Genomic DNA, 15,443 nt, shown 5'->3' with positions numbered 1-15,443 from the left:
TTTATTTATTTTTATTTTACTAACACCTATTTGTTTTTAACCCCCTCACATGTTGTGTTGTTGTAAACTTACTCTTTCAAATAAATACTCGTCTAACCCTCTGGAAAACAGCGTTTGAACTTTTTTTGTGTTGCTCCTCACCTACTTCAGACAGCGGGGACAAAACAATGTTTTTTGAGCGACATGCTACACTATGATGTTTTTAGAGCAACATGCTATACTGTGACGTTTTTTGAGCGACATGCTATACTATGACGTCTGTTGGACCAAAGGCTATACTCTGACGTTTCTTGGATGACATGCTAAACTAAGATGTTTTTTGGATGACATGCTAAACTATGACGTTTTTAGAGCGACATCCTATACTATGACGATGAAATGATGAAATAATGTAACGTAGGCCGTGAAAAACACTCCAGAAAGGTTTTCTTTGAAAAAAAATCATCATGAATTTTGGCGCAAAAAAACGCCATAGTATACTATGTCGAAAAAAACACGTGATTTTTCAACATGTTGTAAAAACGTGCCATGTGATGAAATAATGTAAAGTAGGCCGTGAAAAAACACTCCAGAAAGGTTTTCTTTGAAAAAAAAAAAAAACATCATGAATTTTGGCGCAAAAAAACGCCATATTATACTATGTCGAAAAAAAACGTGATTTTTCAACATGTTGTAAAAACGTGCCATGTGATGAAATAATGTAAAGTAGGCCGTGAAAAAACACTCCAGAAAGGTTTTCTTTGAAAAAAAAAATCATCATGAATTTTGGTGCAAAAAAACGCCATAGTATACTATGTCGAAAAAAAATTTTGATTTTTCAACATGTTGTAAAAACGTGCCATATGATGAAATAATGTAAAGTAGGCCGTGAAAAACACTCCAGAAAGGTTTTCTTTGAAAAAAAAATCATCATGAATTTTGGCGCAAAAAAACGCCATAGTATACTATGTCGAAAAAAAAATTTGATTTTTCAACATGTTGTAAAAACGTGCCATATGATGAAATAATGTAACGTAGGCCGTGAAAAACACTCCAGAAAGGTTTTCTTTGAAAAAAAAATCATCATGAATTTTGGCGCAAAAAAACGCCATAGTATACTATGTCGAAAAAAAAATTGATTTTTCAACATGTTGTAAAAACGTGCCATGTGATGAAATAATGTAAAGTAGGCCTTAAAAAACACTCCAGAAAGGTTTTCTTTGAAAAAAAAATCATCATGAATTTTGGCGCAAAAAAATGCCATAGTATACTATGTCGAAAAAAAAAGCAATTTTTCAACATGTTGTAAAAACGTGCCATATGATGAAATAATGTAACGTAGGCCGTGAAAAACACTCCAGAAAGGTTTTCTTTGAAAAAAAAATCATCATGAATTTTGGCGCAAAGAAACGCCATAGTATACTATGTCGAAAAAAAATTTTGATTTTTCAACATACGAGAAGGAGTTAAATCATTATGAAATATGAAATAATTATGGAAATTTAAAATTGTAATAATAAACAAAAAAATACAAGAGAACGCCTTTGGTTATTTTGGTTTTAAGAAGTGATTTAAATGTGAATTAAAAGTAAATTCAAAACCTAAATCCTATTGACATATATACCATCTCTGAAGGGAGCTGCACTATTCCTGGTGTTTACAGTCCTTCAAATCCTGAGACAGTCGCTAAAATATTGCTACTACTCTCAAGCATATAAAATTCCCCTTTACCAATGAATGGCACAATAGAACAACATCAGTGCATTTGTATTTGGAGCAGTTATTATCTCCCAAGGTTTCTACAGCAATGGCAGCATGTAGACACTCCAAAGTTAAGATAACAGGAAAAAACACTTAGCCTTAACGTCTAAAGACCAATTCTTGCTCAATTTGTGAATTGCAAGGTTCCCTTTGGTTATCAGAGTTCTTCATAGGCAGCTGTTCAACTTACTGTAAATGAGCTCACACTGTTACTAAAGCTAAAACCAGTGTGACTAGTTCTACATCTACCCTAACAAGAAAACATAAAATGAAACTGTGACCTTAAGGTCGGACTGTAAATGGCTGACATGCAACAAGCTGACTTCATATTGTTTTGAGGTTGCTATGAAATAACATAAAAATATAATAAAATATAATGTAATAAAATACCATTTTCAATATTTAAAAGATACAAACACTTCTATTAAATTATTCCTTCAATACATGTTGTAACACTTTCCACCAAACATAAGCAGTATGGTAATTTATAAAAGTAAAAGACTACATTTTTCATACTGTACAAATTATCAGTGCAAACATTTAAAAACAAGCTGCAGAGGGTTAGAGTTAGGGTTTTCACCACTCCAGCTTCATATCAGCTTTGCTCCACACATATTTCCCTCCTCTTTTGAGAAACATTTTTTCATCAAAGCCACTGAAGCAAATGGCCTCCTTCACACCCACATCAAGGATGGATTTGGACGGGTCCTTCCTTCCCTCTCGGCAGTCCAGGAAACGCATCTGAAAAGTGAGGAAAGTTTGAGAGTTACACAAGTCAGAGGCAAGTTCATTTTGCATTGAATACTTAAAAGAAAAAAAAAATTATTTATCTGTCAAATACCTAACAAGTTGCGAATTTATTTAAGAGAATCTTCGAACCATATGTATTACACCTGCTGTGTTTGGACTGTGAATGTTGATGCATCTTAATGGTATGACTGCAGGGCACACCCTAAATACAGATCTGGAGAGTCAGTAGTTTCTGTTCAAAGAGGGAAGCTTAACAAAGGAAACCGAATGTGATGATGGATTACTGATAAAATGAGATTGCAAAACCTAAATTCAAATTACACCATTATATAGACGTAACTGTAATGAGAATTTTTATGGGATATAGAACATCATATGAAATGGTGATATGATATATGCCACTAAATGTAGTAATGTTTAGTTCAATTTATAAATGTTTAATTTTAAATGCTTAAACAGCACAGAAAAACAGATAAATGCATCTTTATAACCAGCTGGCAATACAGTTATCTATTATTTTGTGTGCACATTCTTATTTTATTCAAAATATATATCCTGTCACCTGCAGTTTTCAGTCTGTTTGCCCTCATGTTTGGTGTCTCTGAGCTACATTTTTCTACAACTTTACCCTACAAATACTTAGATCACTAACTTTTAGGAAACTTAATGACTTATTTATAAGTAAAAGAAAATACTTACATATTCATCCAGGATCAGGTAGGAGTTCCTCATCTGTGAAGACAGCAAAGATTACAGATTTAAACTTTGGTTGTCCAAAGCCTGACTTTTAATTCCGAACATTCTCACAATATTTACATGAAAACAATACTGCTGATGTTGTTCTACTCCTGTAGAAAATGTTCTATAACCTCAACTATTAATACTGACAAGGTGGAGGAAGAAATGATCTCTGCCACTTTACATCCTGATTGGGCCTTGACAGAAAATTCAATGACTAAAAATAACAATTCCAGTCTTATTTAAATTCTTCAAGTGATTTAGGGGAATTTGATGAGCCACTTCTGACTCTGGGTCTCACAACTTAAGTAAGAGTGTCCTGCAATCATAAAATATCTTTTTTAATTTCTTAATTGCATGCTTACATTGATGTTCCACCCTTTATTATGTTGTTTTGTTTCTGCAAACTCTTGTGCACCGTGTCATGGGTATATGTGGATGTTGGCAAATATATTCAGCCATTTCATAATATTGGGATGCATACTTATTTCCCATTTATACTGGTATACAGTAAATGATGGCAGAATGCTTACTAGGGACACCTCAAGTTATTGATATTATGTAGCCATGGTTACCACTGGGAATATGAATATCATGGACGTATTATAGAATTGCTACCTATACAAACTCAAATTTTCACTTTTCTACAGTGGCCTGCAGGCTCAATACACTGAAAAAAATGAACTAAAACAAGCAAATACAGAAACACCATAAAATGCAGAAACAGTGCAGAAAATGTGCAGAAAATGACTGGGATATACTTGTTTCCATAGTGACTGAGAAAGTTATTGGTACAGACTGTCAAAGAATGGTGCTGATGAATTAGATACAATTCAAGCTTTTTGGTTTGTTCAATTAAACATTCTAGTCGCATGACAACTCGCTGTCTTTTAGAGATGACAGTTGTGAGTCATCTCATAATGACAATTTCACATTGATTGTATATCCAAACTACATATATAGAGAAAATCACATATTATTGCTCCTAGACCTAAATTTATGCTCTGGTTTAAGTCAAAGAAACAAAAGTTTGTAAAAAGAAGAAAAAAAAGATGTATCGGAAAGAGTGACTTAGTTACTCTGTGCACTGAAACATATCTACAGCTTCTCTTTTCCATCTCCTACCTTCTCATTAGACTCAGGAACAAGGCAGGAGACATTGCTGTGTCTATCCAGAAACTCCTGAAACTGTTGGTCGCTGATGACGAACCTCTCTGCCTCTCTCAGGGCGTCCTGTCCTGCATTCTCCCCATCAATCAACAGACACTGGAACACCTGAACGCAACAACGAGAGGATGAGCACATTCATACTTATGCATACGCACACAAAGCTACACACTTTCCATTTCCATCTTTACCTTCCAGCGGACAGGGTTGAGCTCCATGATGTGCTCTGACATGTCCTCGTCGATGTTGAAGGTGTTGATGACTGAGTTGATCTTGAACGCCACTTTGTACTGCTGGCACCAGTTGCGGATCTTGTAGAGGTTTTCAAGGTGGCTCTTCCTGCCTTGAGCTCTGCCAATGAGTTGGTTGGTTGCCTCATCAAAACTGTCACAAGAGACGGCCAGGATGTCCAGGTAGGCACCTAGAAGATGGAAAATGAGAGAGAACATGGATCAAAATTACACTGAATCTAGGGCAACTAGTATACGAAATGGTAAAAAGAATGTAGCTCGGTATGATTTTGCCCTAAAAACACAACACGGTTTGGGATCTTACCATATTTCTGGAACCACTTTTCTTTAATCATGCTTCCATTGCTCACAATGCTGACACTTGGCAGCTGCAGGTCTTGTTTGCAAAACTGAACCATCTCCCCAAGAAACTCTCCCTTTTCATGCAGGAAGGGCTCACCTCCAGAGAAGTTGATCTTTTCCATGCCTAAATAACAGACAAACATATATAACAAGCGTGTTCACACACACAAAACACTAAACAAAAATCAATCTCTACTAATTCCATAACATTACCTGACTCCTTTAGAAGCTTCAGTCCCCGTTGGGCTTCCTCCAGAGGCAGCACGAAGGATGTTTTTGCAGTGTGGAAACAAAATCCACATTTGTAATTGCATTTGCGCGTAAAGTGGTAGTTGACACTTGTTGGAGTCGTTGCGTCTCGATCCTTACTCTGGTTCAATTTACTGTCAGCAGCAGCAGCAGCAGCAGCAGCAGCTGGGAGGACCGAGACGCTTCCTTTGCAGCCTCCGGCCGTCCAATAACGAACTTTAGAAAAGACGCTCGCAAAAATGCTGTGGATGGTGCTGATGCAGAGCTGCAGGAGCAGTTTCGGAGAGACTGAAGAGAAATGCATCTTAAAACCACACGTATAACACCTTCTACTCCCTTTGCACTGTGGATGCTGAAGCATCTTAAATAGATGTCTGCAGGGGCACACCTTTTATACCGATCTGGGGAGTGGATCAGCTGAGCGGTCTCTGTTTGCAAACATCGAAAACGAAACAAAAAGTTGAAGGGTTGCTGATGAAATGTGTCTCTCAAGGCGAAACCTAAAAACAAATTATGTCATTGTACCGATGCAACAGTAATAAAAATATTACTTTCAAGGAATACAGAGTATTTTATGAAAAATGGTGATATGAAATGCAAAAATGCTTAGTAGATTTATAATTCTTGTAGCTTTCAATGCACAGAAAAGCATTTTTATAAGCAGCTGACAAACAGTTATCTATTATTTTTGAGCGTATTCTTACTTTATTTCGGCAGTTTATGTTGTCAAATACCAATTACTGCAATTTTTGCACTGACATTTGGTGACTTTGAGTTGCATTTTCCAGCAAATTCCAAGCGAATCATTCATCTGCAGTCCCTGACAGGCTTAATCTTGGACGTCATCCTGGAGGTAAAGTTTCGTTTTGTCTGCATGTCGCAGTAAGTTTCGTTTTCCCAGCTGCAGCTTATGTAACGCCTCTAAGTTCAGTGTCAGAAAGGAAACCGATGAGCGCGTCTGGTGCGTAAAACATGGCAGGACGCATTAAGTCTCTCCTTCATCGGTGGTCCTCTCGTGTTTTTTCCGTGGAGCTGGATGGAGCGCCTTTCTACTTTGCAATTCAGGAGAGACACCGAGGAGAAGAAGCGCCACGGGTATTCAGAAACCTCCAAAGTCATGATAGGTGTTACACTCTCCTCGTCTGCAGCAGAGACAGAATCAAAACAGCCAGATTCTACGGGGAGCTTAAAGACAAACTCTTAAGAGAGTTGCCTCCAGAGTGCGATTTGTCTCCCATGTCCTCATTTCTGCCAAACGTCAGGGATTCTCTCATCAAGGGCTACTTTTTAAAAGACATTTCTGAGGGTTCCTCTACTGTAGAACGACTCTTGAGTGATTTAACGCAGCATGAGCCAGTGTTTGTGTGTTCATACTGTAAAAGTGACGATGGTCAGCAGTGGACTCAGCATCTGTGGTCACATGGAGAGAGCCAAGTGATGGAAACGGCAAAGAAGTACTACGTGGTACCATCAGAAACGCCTGAATATCACCCGTCCACTCTCAACATGATCAACTCTGATGTATTCTACAGCTTGGATGAGGCATGTGAGGTTTTAAAAAAGGTGAGTAGAATAATACGCACAGGCCTTGGTGTAGAAATACAGCATGACTATATGAAGATTTGGCAAATTGTCACACTCATGTGGAGGAACGGGGTATAGCAGTGTCCACCAAGAGGCCCAAAGCTCTTGTTCCCTCCATTAATGTACAATGGTCAGGTGGCCAACAGCAGCATGTGTGCTCATGTGCACCGCAGTGTGTGACTCCCTCCTGCCTCCTCCAAACTGATTTTGTCTGTTCTGCAGTGTGGTGACATCATCCCAGAGGCGATGTCTGTGCTGGAACTGCTGCCCAGCAGAGCGGAGTCCAGAAATAAACCAGACTTCCCTGTTATTGTCATAGAGGGCCTGGATGCCACAGGTTAATGCCATTACCTCATAAATAAATATGTGATCGGTTTGATGTATAGATGCCTCGCTAAAGTGATGGCCGCTTGGTCTCTGCTAAAACCATTATCTGCCACTGAGCTTCGCCTAATGGAATATCATGTATCATGACCTCAGAAAAGTTACATCACTTTGAAAATGGTTTATTGAATGGCTCGCTTATCTAATACTCTTTGCAAACCTCGTGAAAATTCGCCTGTGTAGGCTGAACTGGAGTTTTAGGCCAACTTTTCAAGTGTCACTTCAGTCCCTTGTTGCATTTAATAAAAAGAAAAGGATGGATTCTGCCTCTAGTGCTTTGAAAATGTGCCCAGTCTTTCGTCTTTTTTTAATCTGTCTTTGTCTGTGAAGTGACTCTTTATCCTACTTCCACTTGGCATCACAGGTAAGACCACTCTGACGGAGTCTCTGAGGGAAACTTTGGGGGCTTCTCTTCTGCGGTCCCCTCCCCAGTGCCTGTCCCCTTGGAGAGCTCGCTTTGATCAGGAGCCACCACTCATCCGAAGGGCCTTCTATGCTCTGGGGAACTACATCACAGCAGAACAAATAGGCCAAGAGGGCAAGAAGACACCTGTCATTGTTGACAGGTAAAGACAGCTGAGATGTTAAGGATGGAGTGAAGTCTGCTTGTTTTGTGACCTTCATCTTCTTGTAAGAAGTTGTGGAAACCACAGGGATGAAGACCTATACAACTCAATATTTAATGTCTGACTAATCATCTAATAATACATCCGTCCATCCATCATTCACCTCAATCTGCCATCCATTATGTGTCCCCAGATTTTGGCACAGCACAGCAGCTTATGCCATCGCCACAGCAGTAAGCGGACCAGTGTGTAATCTTCCAGGAGAGGGTTCAGAGGTGTACTGTTGGCCCAGTGACCTGCTTCAGCCCAGCCTGGTGGTCCTACTCACCCTGGACCCTGAAGAGAGGAAGAGGAGACTGAGGAACAGAGGTCAAGGAAAGACTAACGAGGAGCAAGAGCTGGATCACAACCAGCTTTTCAGACTCAGGTGAGGTAGTTGCAGTGCATAATGTATCTGTTGCTGAATACATATACTTTAGTTTGGACTGCGCCTCGTGATTATTTAAATAATAATTGAATCCATCAATTACTAATTGACGTATACAATTAATCAGTAAAATTAAAAACAGATTTTACTTAAACAATGAATTGATTCATTTCTTGGCGTCTCATTTTCTGGTGTAGTGACTTTACCTGTAGTCACTGATGTGGCAGTTAGTGTCCTTTAGTCTGAAGCGTGCGGCTTGAAATTAAAACAGTATCTCTGCTCATTTTTACTGATGTTGCATTTAATGACGGCATTGCGGGTAAGTTAATCATTCAGTCAACATTAAGTCTCCAATAAACCAATATTATACAACCTGACAACATTCACCTGCTTGGCACGGCGTTTGAGCACGGTCGAAAACTGTTCGGCTTCCTTCTCCAAACTGCACACCTGCATTCATTCATTCATTAGCCATTATATATGCAGTCCACTCCCGACAGTGGGCAACCCCGTGGCTCCTAAAGCCACACCCACACAGTCATACCAACATTCGTAATAATAAAACAAAGATCATATTTTGGCTCCAACATCTGGTGATCGACTAATCCATCAATTGACGTGTTTTCAACAAGACAGACATTACTCTTCCTGAAGCAAGTAATAAAGTGGTTGAGTTTATTTTATTTTAATTGTTTTCAGTGCATATATTCTAGTTTAAGACGTTCCTTGAATTGTCATGTTCTTTGGGCCAGCACAGTTCTCTCTTCCTCAAACAAGTGAAATTGTACAATAAGCTAATACATCATCAAAAAATCAAAGTTTGAGGGCCGAAAATCACTAAACCATCTAAACTGAAAGCTTTAATGATTTCTTTTGATTAATTTTTTCCATTTTTATGCTTTTGTGTTACTCCAAATACACAGATACAAATTACTTTTTTGATGTAGTAGGCATACATTGTAGTTCTTATTATGTAGTTTGGAATACCAAAGACAATGACAAATGCTTACACTCTAATAATCTGATGAAGGTCCAGTATGATGACACTGGAATGCAACCAGACTTGGTAATGGCAGACAAAAGAGAGAGAAAAAAAGAACACCTCCGCCACGTGACATGCTGACAAATGTTGTGCACTTGCTGATGTAAAAAGTTCTCTTTGAGTGCAAAACCACAGATGGGTACAAACTGTACTGCACGTTCACAGTGAGGTCAGCCCTGTCTAAGTCTGATCCATCAAACACTTAGCAATCAATTACTGTCCCACGGGGGGAGCAGCTGATGAGAAAGAGCAGGTGATTAGTTGCTGAGCTGCTGTGCTCCATTAAGCTGGTCAAAACTCGCAAGCATCGCCGGCCCAGTTAGTCGCTCCTCAGACAGGTCGATGGCTACTTTCATTCATCCTCTATCCTGACATAATGGCCTTTCCACACAGGACAGCCAGATGTTGGGCCAGCAGAATTAGAAAACAGAGGGAGTTGACGGTTCTCCCCTGAAAGAGTGAAAGATTCAACAGACTGAGTCAGTCACTATCACTGGGACAATGATTCATTGGTCTCAGGAAATAACTGTACTCAGAGCCATCTGTGTTGTTTCTCACAGATGTAGTATATTTTACACCTTACTGTGCACCAAACCTGTGAGCAATCAAAATGCTTAAAGTTGTCCTGTGTTTATATGCTTATTTTCCTCACTTGTTGGCCAATGTGTTGGTGTGCATGTGTATCTTGTCTATGCAGAGTGGAGGAGGCTTATCGGAGGATCAGCGGCCCAGCTTGCGTCAGTGTGGATGCTAGTCCTTCTGCAGACCAAGTGCTCCAACAAGTGCTGCTTTTAATTAGGGGCAAATGCCACTTGTAAACAGTTCTCCATCTCCCCTGCTGGCAGCCAAGCATCAAGTGGATGCAGTATGTCCTTTCACCACTGGGTGTCAGTAAGGTGTTGTGAATGTGATAGTAGGAGGGACGGTGGCTGGATTAGAGTGTGGAGAAGAGATTCTGTTCACAATGAGTAAAGGTTGAATGGCCAGGGGCCAGAACCGCATGCTACAATCAGAAATACATATTCATGTAGACACATACACACACATACACTCACACTAAAGTATTGTCAAGAAGAAGTGTGCATTTAACTGCTGTTGTGACCTCTCAGAAATCAGACACTGCTCAGCCTTCAGACACAATGTAGCTGCACTTTTATTTGGTCTGACACTGAACAAGTGGATAGAACATTTATATAACCACAAGTGCATTAGATTTCATTTAAGTGCACAGACTAGAACATTAAAATCTGGAAAAATGTAAACAAAGAAGCCACAGGAACCAATCTGTCTTCCGATAAAATACGTTTAATTTGTCAAAAATGTTTGATTAAAAGAAAATGACACTAAACATCTGTTTGTGGTCTCTACTCTGGGAAGTTCTCTTTTAAAAATCTACCAAATAAGTTTGTTCACTGTATATACCAGCAAATTTGTGTTTAAGCTTGCTTATATAATTGCATATGAACTTATAAACACAAGTGCTTTTTGTAGCTCACTGTACTGATTCCATCTTGGCTCAACCATGTGACACTGACATAACTGATGCCACTTGTACTAATAACCTGTGTGGCTCACAGCACAACTACAGAAAACACTAAGATCACATAAAGCTGTTTGTACTTAATGTTCTCATGAACACATGCACACATAAATGTACACATGCACACCTACTTGTGTAAACATACACACACACACACACACATACAGACAAGCATGCACATTTACTAAGAGCATATACTGTAACTCATTTATATAGGGAGGAAGTGTATATTTGGCCTATGTGATGGGAAGATTAATTGGGGGTTTTAGTAATTATGAGCTTGGCAAAGCTGCGGGCTGGAGAAGACAGAGTGACCCATCTCTTTTACTGTGATGCATCAGCAGAGCGCCAACCAATGCAGACCCTATTCATATGGCAATTAATGGAGCGCTGTATATCAATGTCATTCCAGTGCTCCCCCACATAAGCGCATGGATTACTCCTACTACCAGTTACAGCAATTCAATGTTTTACTGAGTGGAGAGGTGCTGTGGATGCAAATCTTACCATCACATGTAGTCATATAAATTAGAATAAGGTATCATTATGTTTATGGAGTATGGATTCCTACATGAGGTACCTGAGTACAGTTTCCTGGATTCATAAGCCCTCGGCTGCACGGTGACTGCTGTGCGACACAAAATGAATGTAGCACAGACCTGTGTGGAGTTTCGATTGCCATTAACACGGAGAGTCCAAAATGCATGAAGTGGGAAAGCAAAGTGATTCGGAATTATGTCATATTTCATACCTGAATGCAAAGTTGTGTGTTGCCTGTGGTGTCAGCCATATTTAACTGTCAGATGTTGTTAAGCATTGATGCTCTTGGCAACAAAAAGTGAGCAGTGATATCATGCCATTACTGCCCCTCAACACGACTGTAATATGACATTAATGGCCCATAATCACAGTGCATTACACATGCAGTGAAATAATTCTCCGCACATTTGTCATAGTGTTTTTTTTTCCCTTTTGGAAACATTAGGGATTTTATCAGTTATTTTTGTCAGATGGCCAGGATACACTCTGGGCTCTTAACAATAACAACAAACTCGCACATTCACACGTTGCATGTCGGCTAAAAATATTTCAAAGTTGAACTGTGGTTTGTGGAAAAAGTTAATGCAATCTGCTTCCAATCTGTGACTCAACTACTGAAGTTGCGAGATAAAAGTCTGAGCCACATGTCCTGAAAAACTCCATGTGAAAACTGCAGGAAAAGCTCAGCCTAATACACAGAGTCCATAAGCACAAATATACTGTACACTTGCAAAAACAGAGGAGCAAAGGAGCAGACGTGCACGCACGCACACACACACACACACACACACACACACCTCGCTCGGTATGGGGCCACTTTACACTACACTCCTCAACTTCAATATTTCATCTGCACAACAGAGAAGGAGCAGGGGAGAGGAGGAAAGCCCTCCATGAAATAATTAAAGATCCAGCAGGGATGCAGCAGCACAGCAGCCGCCGTCCCATCCTAAGTAATAGATCAAATGAAAGCTGTCCCTCAGATCATTAATAATGAGTGTGGTATGGAGACTGAAGGGGTAGAGGTGGGAGGGGAATGGGAGGGCATTGGGCTGGTACAGGTTGGGGGAGGAAGAGAAGGGCACTGAGGCAGCACAAGGTGTTTTTATGTGTGTGTGTGTGTGTGTGTGTGTGTGTGTGAGAGTTAGTAGTGTGGTCGGGTGAGGAGGGAGGGGGTTTGAATAGTAGTCTGGGTCTCCTGGCAAAAACCCCAGAGAACCTCGCTTGGCAGCCACATGAAGCGGCATGGCGAGAGGAGTCATGCATATGATTTGGCACCAAGTGTCTGCCAAACTCTAAAGACCCTACAGCAATGTCTATATACATCCCCTGTCAAATTAACAACATTTTATACAGGGAACGGCCAGGTTAGCAGGGGCTAATAACGTTCCTTTCAGCCAGTGCGACCTCAGAGCGGCGACTGGATGTGGTGGCGGATATTTGGGAGAGCTGAATTAGGCAGGGATGAGATGTCTGCGATGGGACGGGAAGTAGGAGGGGGGGAGGGGATAAAAGGAGTGAAGAGGAGCCGAGGGGAAGCCTGAAAAAATAGAGGAGGATGGTGGAAAAGGGGGTAAGGGGGGTGGCAAGAGTGACGGGAGATGCTGTGTGGATGTTGTCATCTGTGGGCTCAAGTCCCTCCAGATTTCTCCAGCTGGCAGGTACAGCGTGTTTCCTTTATACTACCCTCAACCCACAAATACAGTGTGGAGCATTCCCCGAGCAGCTTCAAACACCATCCAAGGTCTTTTCCTAAATATTCACCAACTTCCTTAACAACTGCCAGGGTTGGTATGTGAAGGCATTAGACCAAGTTGGATTAAAAAATGATTAGACTTAATGCAAAGACAAAATTCCAAAGTATCTTTACAAGGGCATTTAAGATCTAAGATTACAAATAGCCTGTACAAGTAACCTCATAGATTCAATGCACTTCAACAGGAAAAAGGTGAAATAATCAGATTATATCACTGTTTGAGCTGTCAGACTACATCAAAGGTATACAATACAAACACACAGTTTCTGACTTTCTCTTTGACCTTTTTTCCTGCACTTCCATAATTGCACAAATAAACACACCACGCACACACATGCACACAACGAGCTCTTCTCTCTGAACACAGCAAGTGTTCGCAGACTCCCCAGCATCACCCTCTGTGAATGATGGGTGGTGGGATGTAAAAGCATGAAGGGTGTGGGAGTTGAACTGATCGTGGGTGAAATGTTTCTTAAAAACATACAGCGGAACTCAAAATGAGGTAGAAAAGGGAAGAGACGGGGGAATCGCTTTGTTGGTGGGGGTAAAAAGTTTTTGAAAATATCCCTTCAAAAAAACAGATGTATAATTTAGCAGCTTTTCATCATCATGCTCACCCTTTGTCATGGTGTCTGAATGTTGATTTGCAGGGGCAAAGACAGCATCTCTGTCGATAGGTGCAGGTATTAGGCGCAGCAGGCTGTGTATTCATAAAGCCATTATATATTCAGGTTGTGCTTATTTTCTGATGTTTTCTGGGGATAGGCTCTGTATAGTGTGTGATGATTGCATGAAACCTCACCAGTTTTGCCTGGCGGCTGTTGGGGAGGCTTCACCAGGAACGGTTAAATATTTAAACACTGCTGTGAGATCTCATTAAAAAAGGCACATCAGCCCCCATAAGGCCCCTACAGCACTCCCTCACACACTCCCAAAAACCCAGTTAGAACTCGGTGGAGTGTGACAAAACAGTTATTGTCTATTTACTGTGGAGAACTTGTGATAAATCATCATATCCTGTCAAATAAGGCAGCTGGCAGTTGTGTTGACGAGTGGTAAGTCGTCATACTGGGGAAGAAAATGATTGAGACTCACTTCTGTTTGACAGCTGCAGACAAGCAGAAATATGCCAAAAACAAAATAACATGACAGCTAGACCAGACTAATATTTCCATAACACACATATGAAAACAAGAGAGAGAACAAACTTTGGCTCTCTGGAGTCTTCTTGCCTTCTCACAAAATCTGGGCAATTAATTCCAACGCTATTGTTTGGGGCTTCCCTATTTTTAGCCCGGCTGCCCTCTCAAATAAATTGATTTCCTGTGGCAAACTTGGAATGTTCCTTGTGTGCCATGTTTTTCCCCCTCCAAACACACAAATACCGTCCTTCTTCCCCCAGAGGAATAAATCAAAGGCAACACTGCCAAGTTCTACACAGCTGTGTATGTGCATCTCTTTTTATACTTGAAAATGGATTATTTTTGTTTCAGTTCCATTAATACTTAGGCATGTCTCCTACTTCATCAGGCATCAGCAGACAGCTGAGGAGCTGCTTGCTTGACAGGCAAGTGGATGACTGACTCTCAAAATACCCAAACTGACTGACTCTCTTTCCCTCTCTCTCTGTCTCTGGTCTTACTTTTTGATTTAATCTCTCATGGGACACACAGGTCTGTTTTTTTGTGGTCTCTACCACAGAAATAATGGCTGGGTCAAAACAGACTAAGCTCTCACATCTCAAGAAGATATTTAAACACCCAGCACTACACATAAATAAAAGTGGAGCAACTTGATCCCGGATTCTTGTAACAGTGTCAGGGGAGCCACTGGTCTTTGATGAACACTACCAAAGACAGATGCATGGCGGTTGGGGGAAGCTGCGCTTGCAGGGAAGGAAGAAATTACAATGCACAGACTGACAAAGAAAGTGAGAATAATACTGAGGAATATGAATCATTAAGCAGAACAAATGTTTGCTCAACTTGAGTGGGATAACTCTGTAAAAGTGCACCATATCACAGCATGCAGTACAACAATTTACTTTTTTAATTTTAATGCTGTTAAGGCAAGGCACCAAATGCTTGCTTAAGTTGAGTGTGTATTATGAATTCTTGAGTGCATTTTCTAAAACCAGATGACCAGGGATTCAGCGAGGTTTACATTTCAATTTTTGTTACTCGCTGCCGTTGTCACAGACTGCAGCGTGAGAAGTAAAGGATTGTAAATAAGGCCTTTGGGGTCTGAAAACACATAGTGATAGAAAGAGAGAGAGCGGCGAAGACACAAATAAGAGAAACATACCACTAGATCCCAGTTCCTTATCCTAACTAAGCCATCTGAATCCCTCTACACCCATTTAGCTTG

General features: G+C 40.4%; 2 protein-coding genes across 3 annotated transcripts; one reads left to right on the top strand and one right to left on the bottom strand.

The window, feature by feature from the left end:
- Positions 1–1,413: 1,413 nt before the first annotated feature.
- rsad2 (radical S-adenosyl methionine domain containing 2) lies at positions 1,414–8,898 on the bottom strand. Of its 2 annotated transcripts, XM_055005552.1 has the most exons (8): positions 8,586–8,898; positions 7,935–8,107; positions 5,202–5,737; positions 4,951–5,112; positions 4,587–4,816; positions 4,354–4,503; positions 3,190–3,222; positions 1,414–2,481 (listed from the first exon to the last, which is right to left on the bottom strand). In XM_055005552.1, the coding sequence occupies exons 3-8, from the start codon at positions 5,596–5,598 to the stop codon at positions 2,317–2,319; spliced, it is 1,137 nt and encodes a 378-aa protein (XP_054861527.1). In that variant the 5' UTR covers positions 5,599–5,737; positions 7,935–8,107; positions 8,586–8,898; the 3' UTR covers positions 1,414–2,316. The 2 variants fall into 2 exon arrangements, with proteins under 2 accessions (XP_054861527.1, XP_054861528.1); XM_055005553.1 differs by lacking the exon at positions 8,586–8,898 and having other exon boundaries at positions 7,935–8,537.
- Positions 6,049–10,605, top strand: cmpk2 (cytidine monophosphate (UMP-CMP) kinase 2, mitochondrial). The gene is made up of 5 exons (XM_023299195.3): positions 6,049–6,800; positions 7,044–7,158; positions 7,570–7,771; positions 7,965–8,198; positions 9,938–10,605. Exons 1-5 carry the CDS (start codon positions 6,210–6,212, stop codon positions 10,056–10,058), a joined length of 1,263 nt encoding a protein of 420 aa, XP_023154963.2. The 5' UTR covers positions 6,049–6,209; the 3' UTR covers positions 10,059–10,605.
- Positions 10,606–15,443: the final 4,838 nt, after the last annotated feature.

The sequence above is a fragment of the Amphiprion ocellaris genome, chromosome 20, assembly GCF_022539595.1.
Source record: "Amphiprion ocellaris isolate individual 3 ecotype Okinawa chromosome 20, ASM2253959v1, whole genome shotgun sequence".
NCBI lineage: Eukaryota > Metazoa > Chordata > Actinopteri > Pomacentridae > Amphiprion > Amphiprion ocellaris.
The sequence above is the reverse complement of the archived record's forward strand: the minus strand, read 5'-3'. Positions and strand labels throughout refer to the sequence as shown.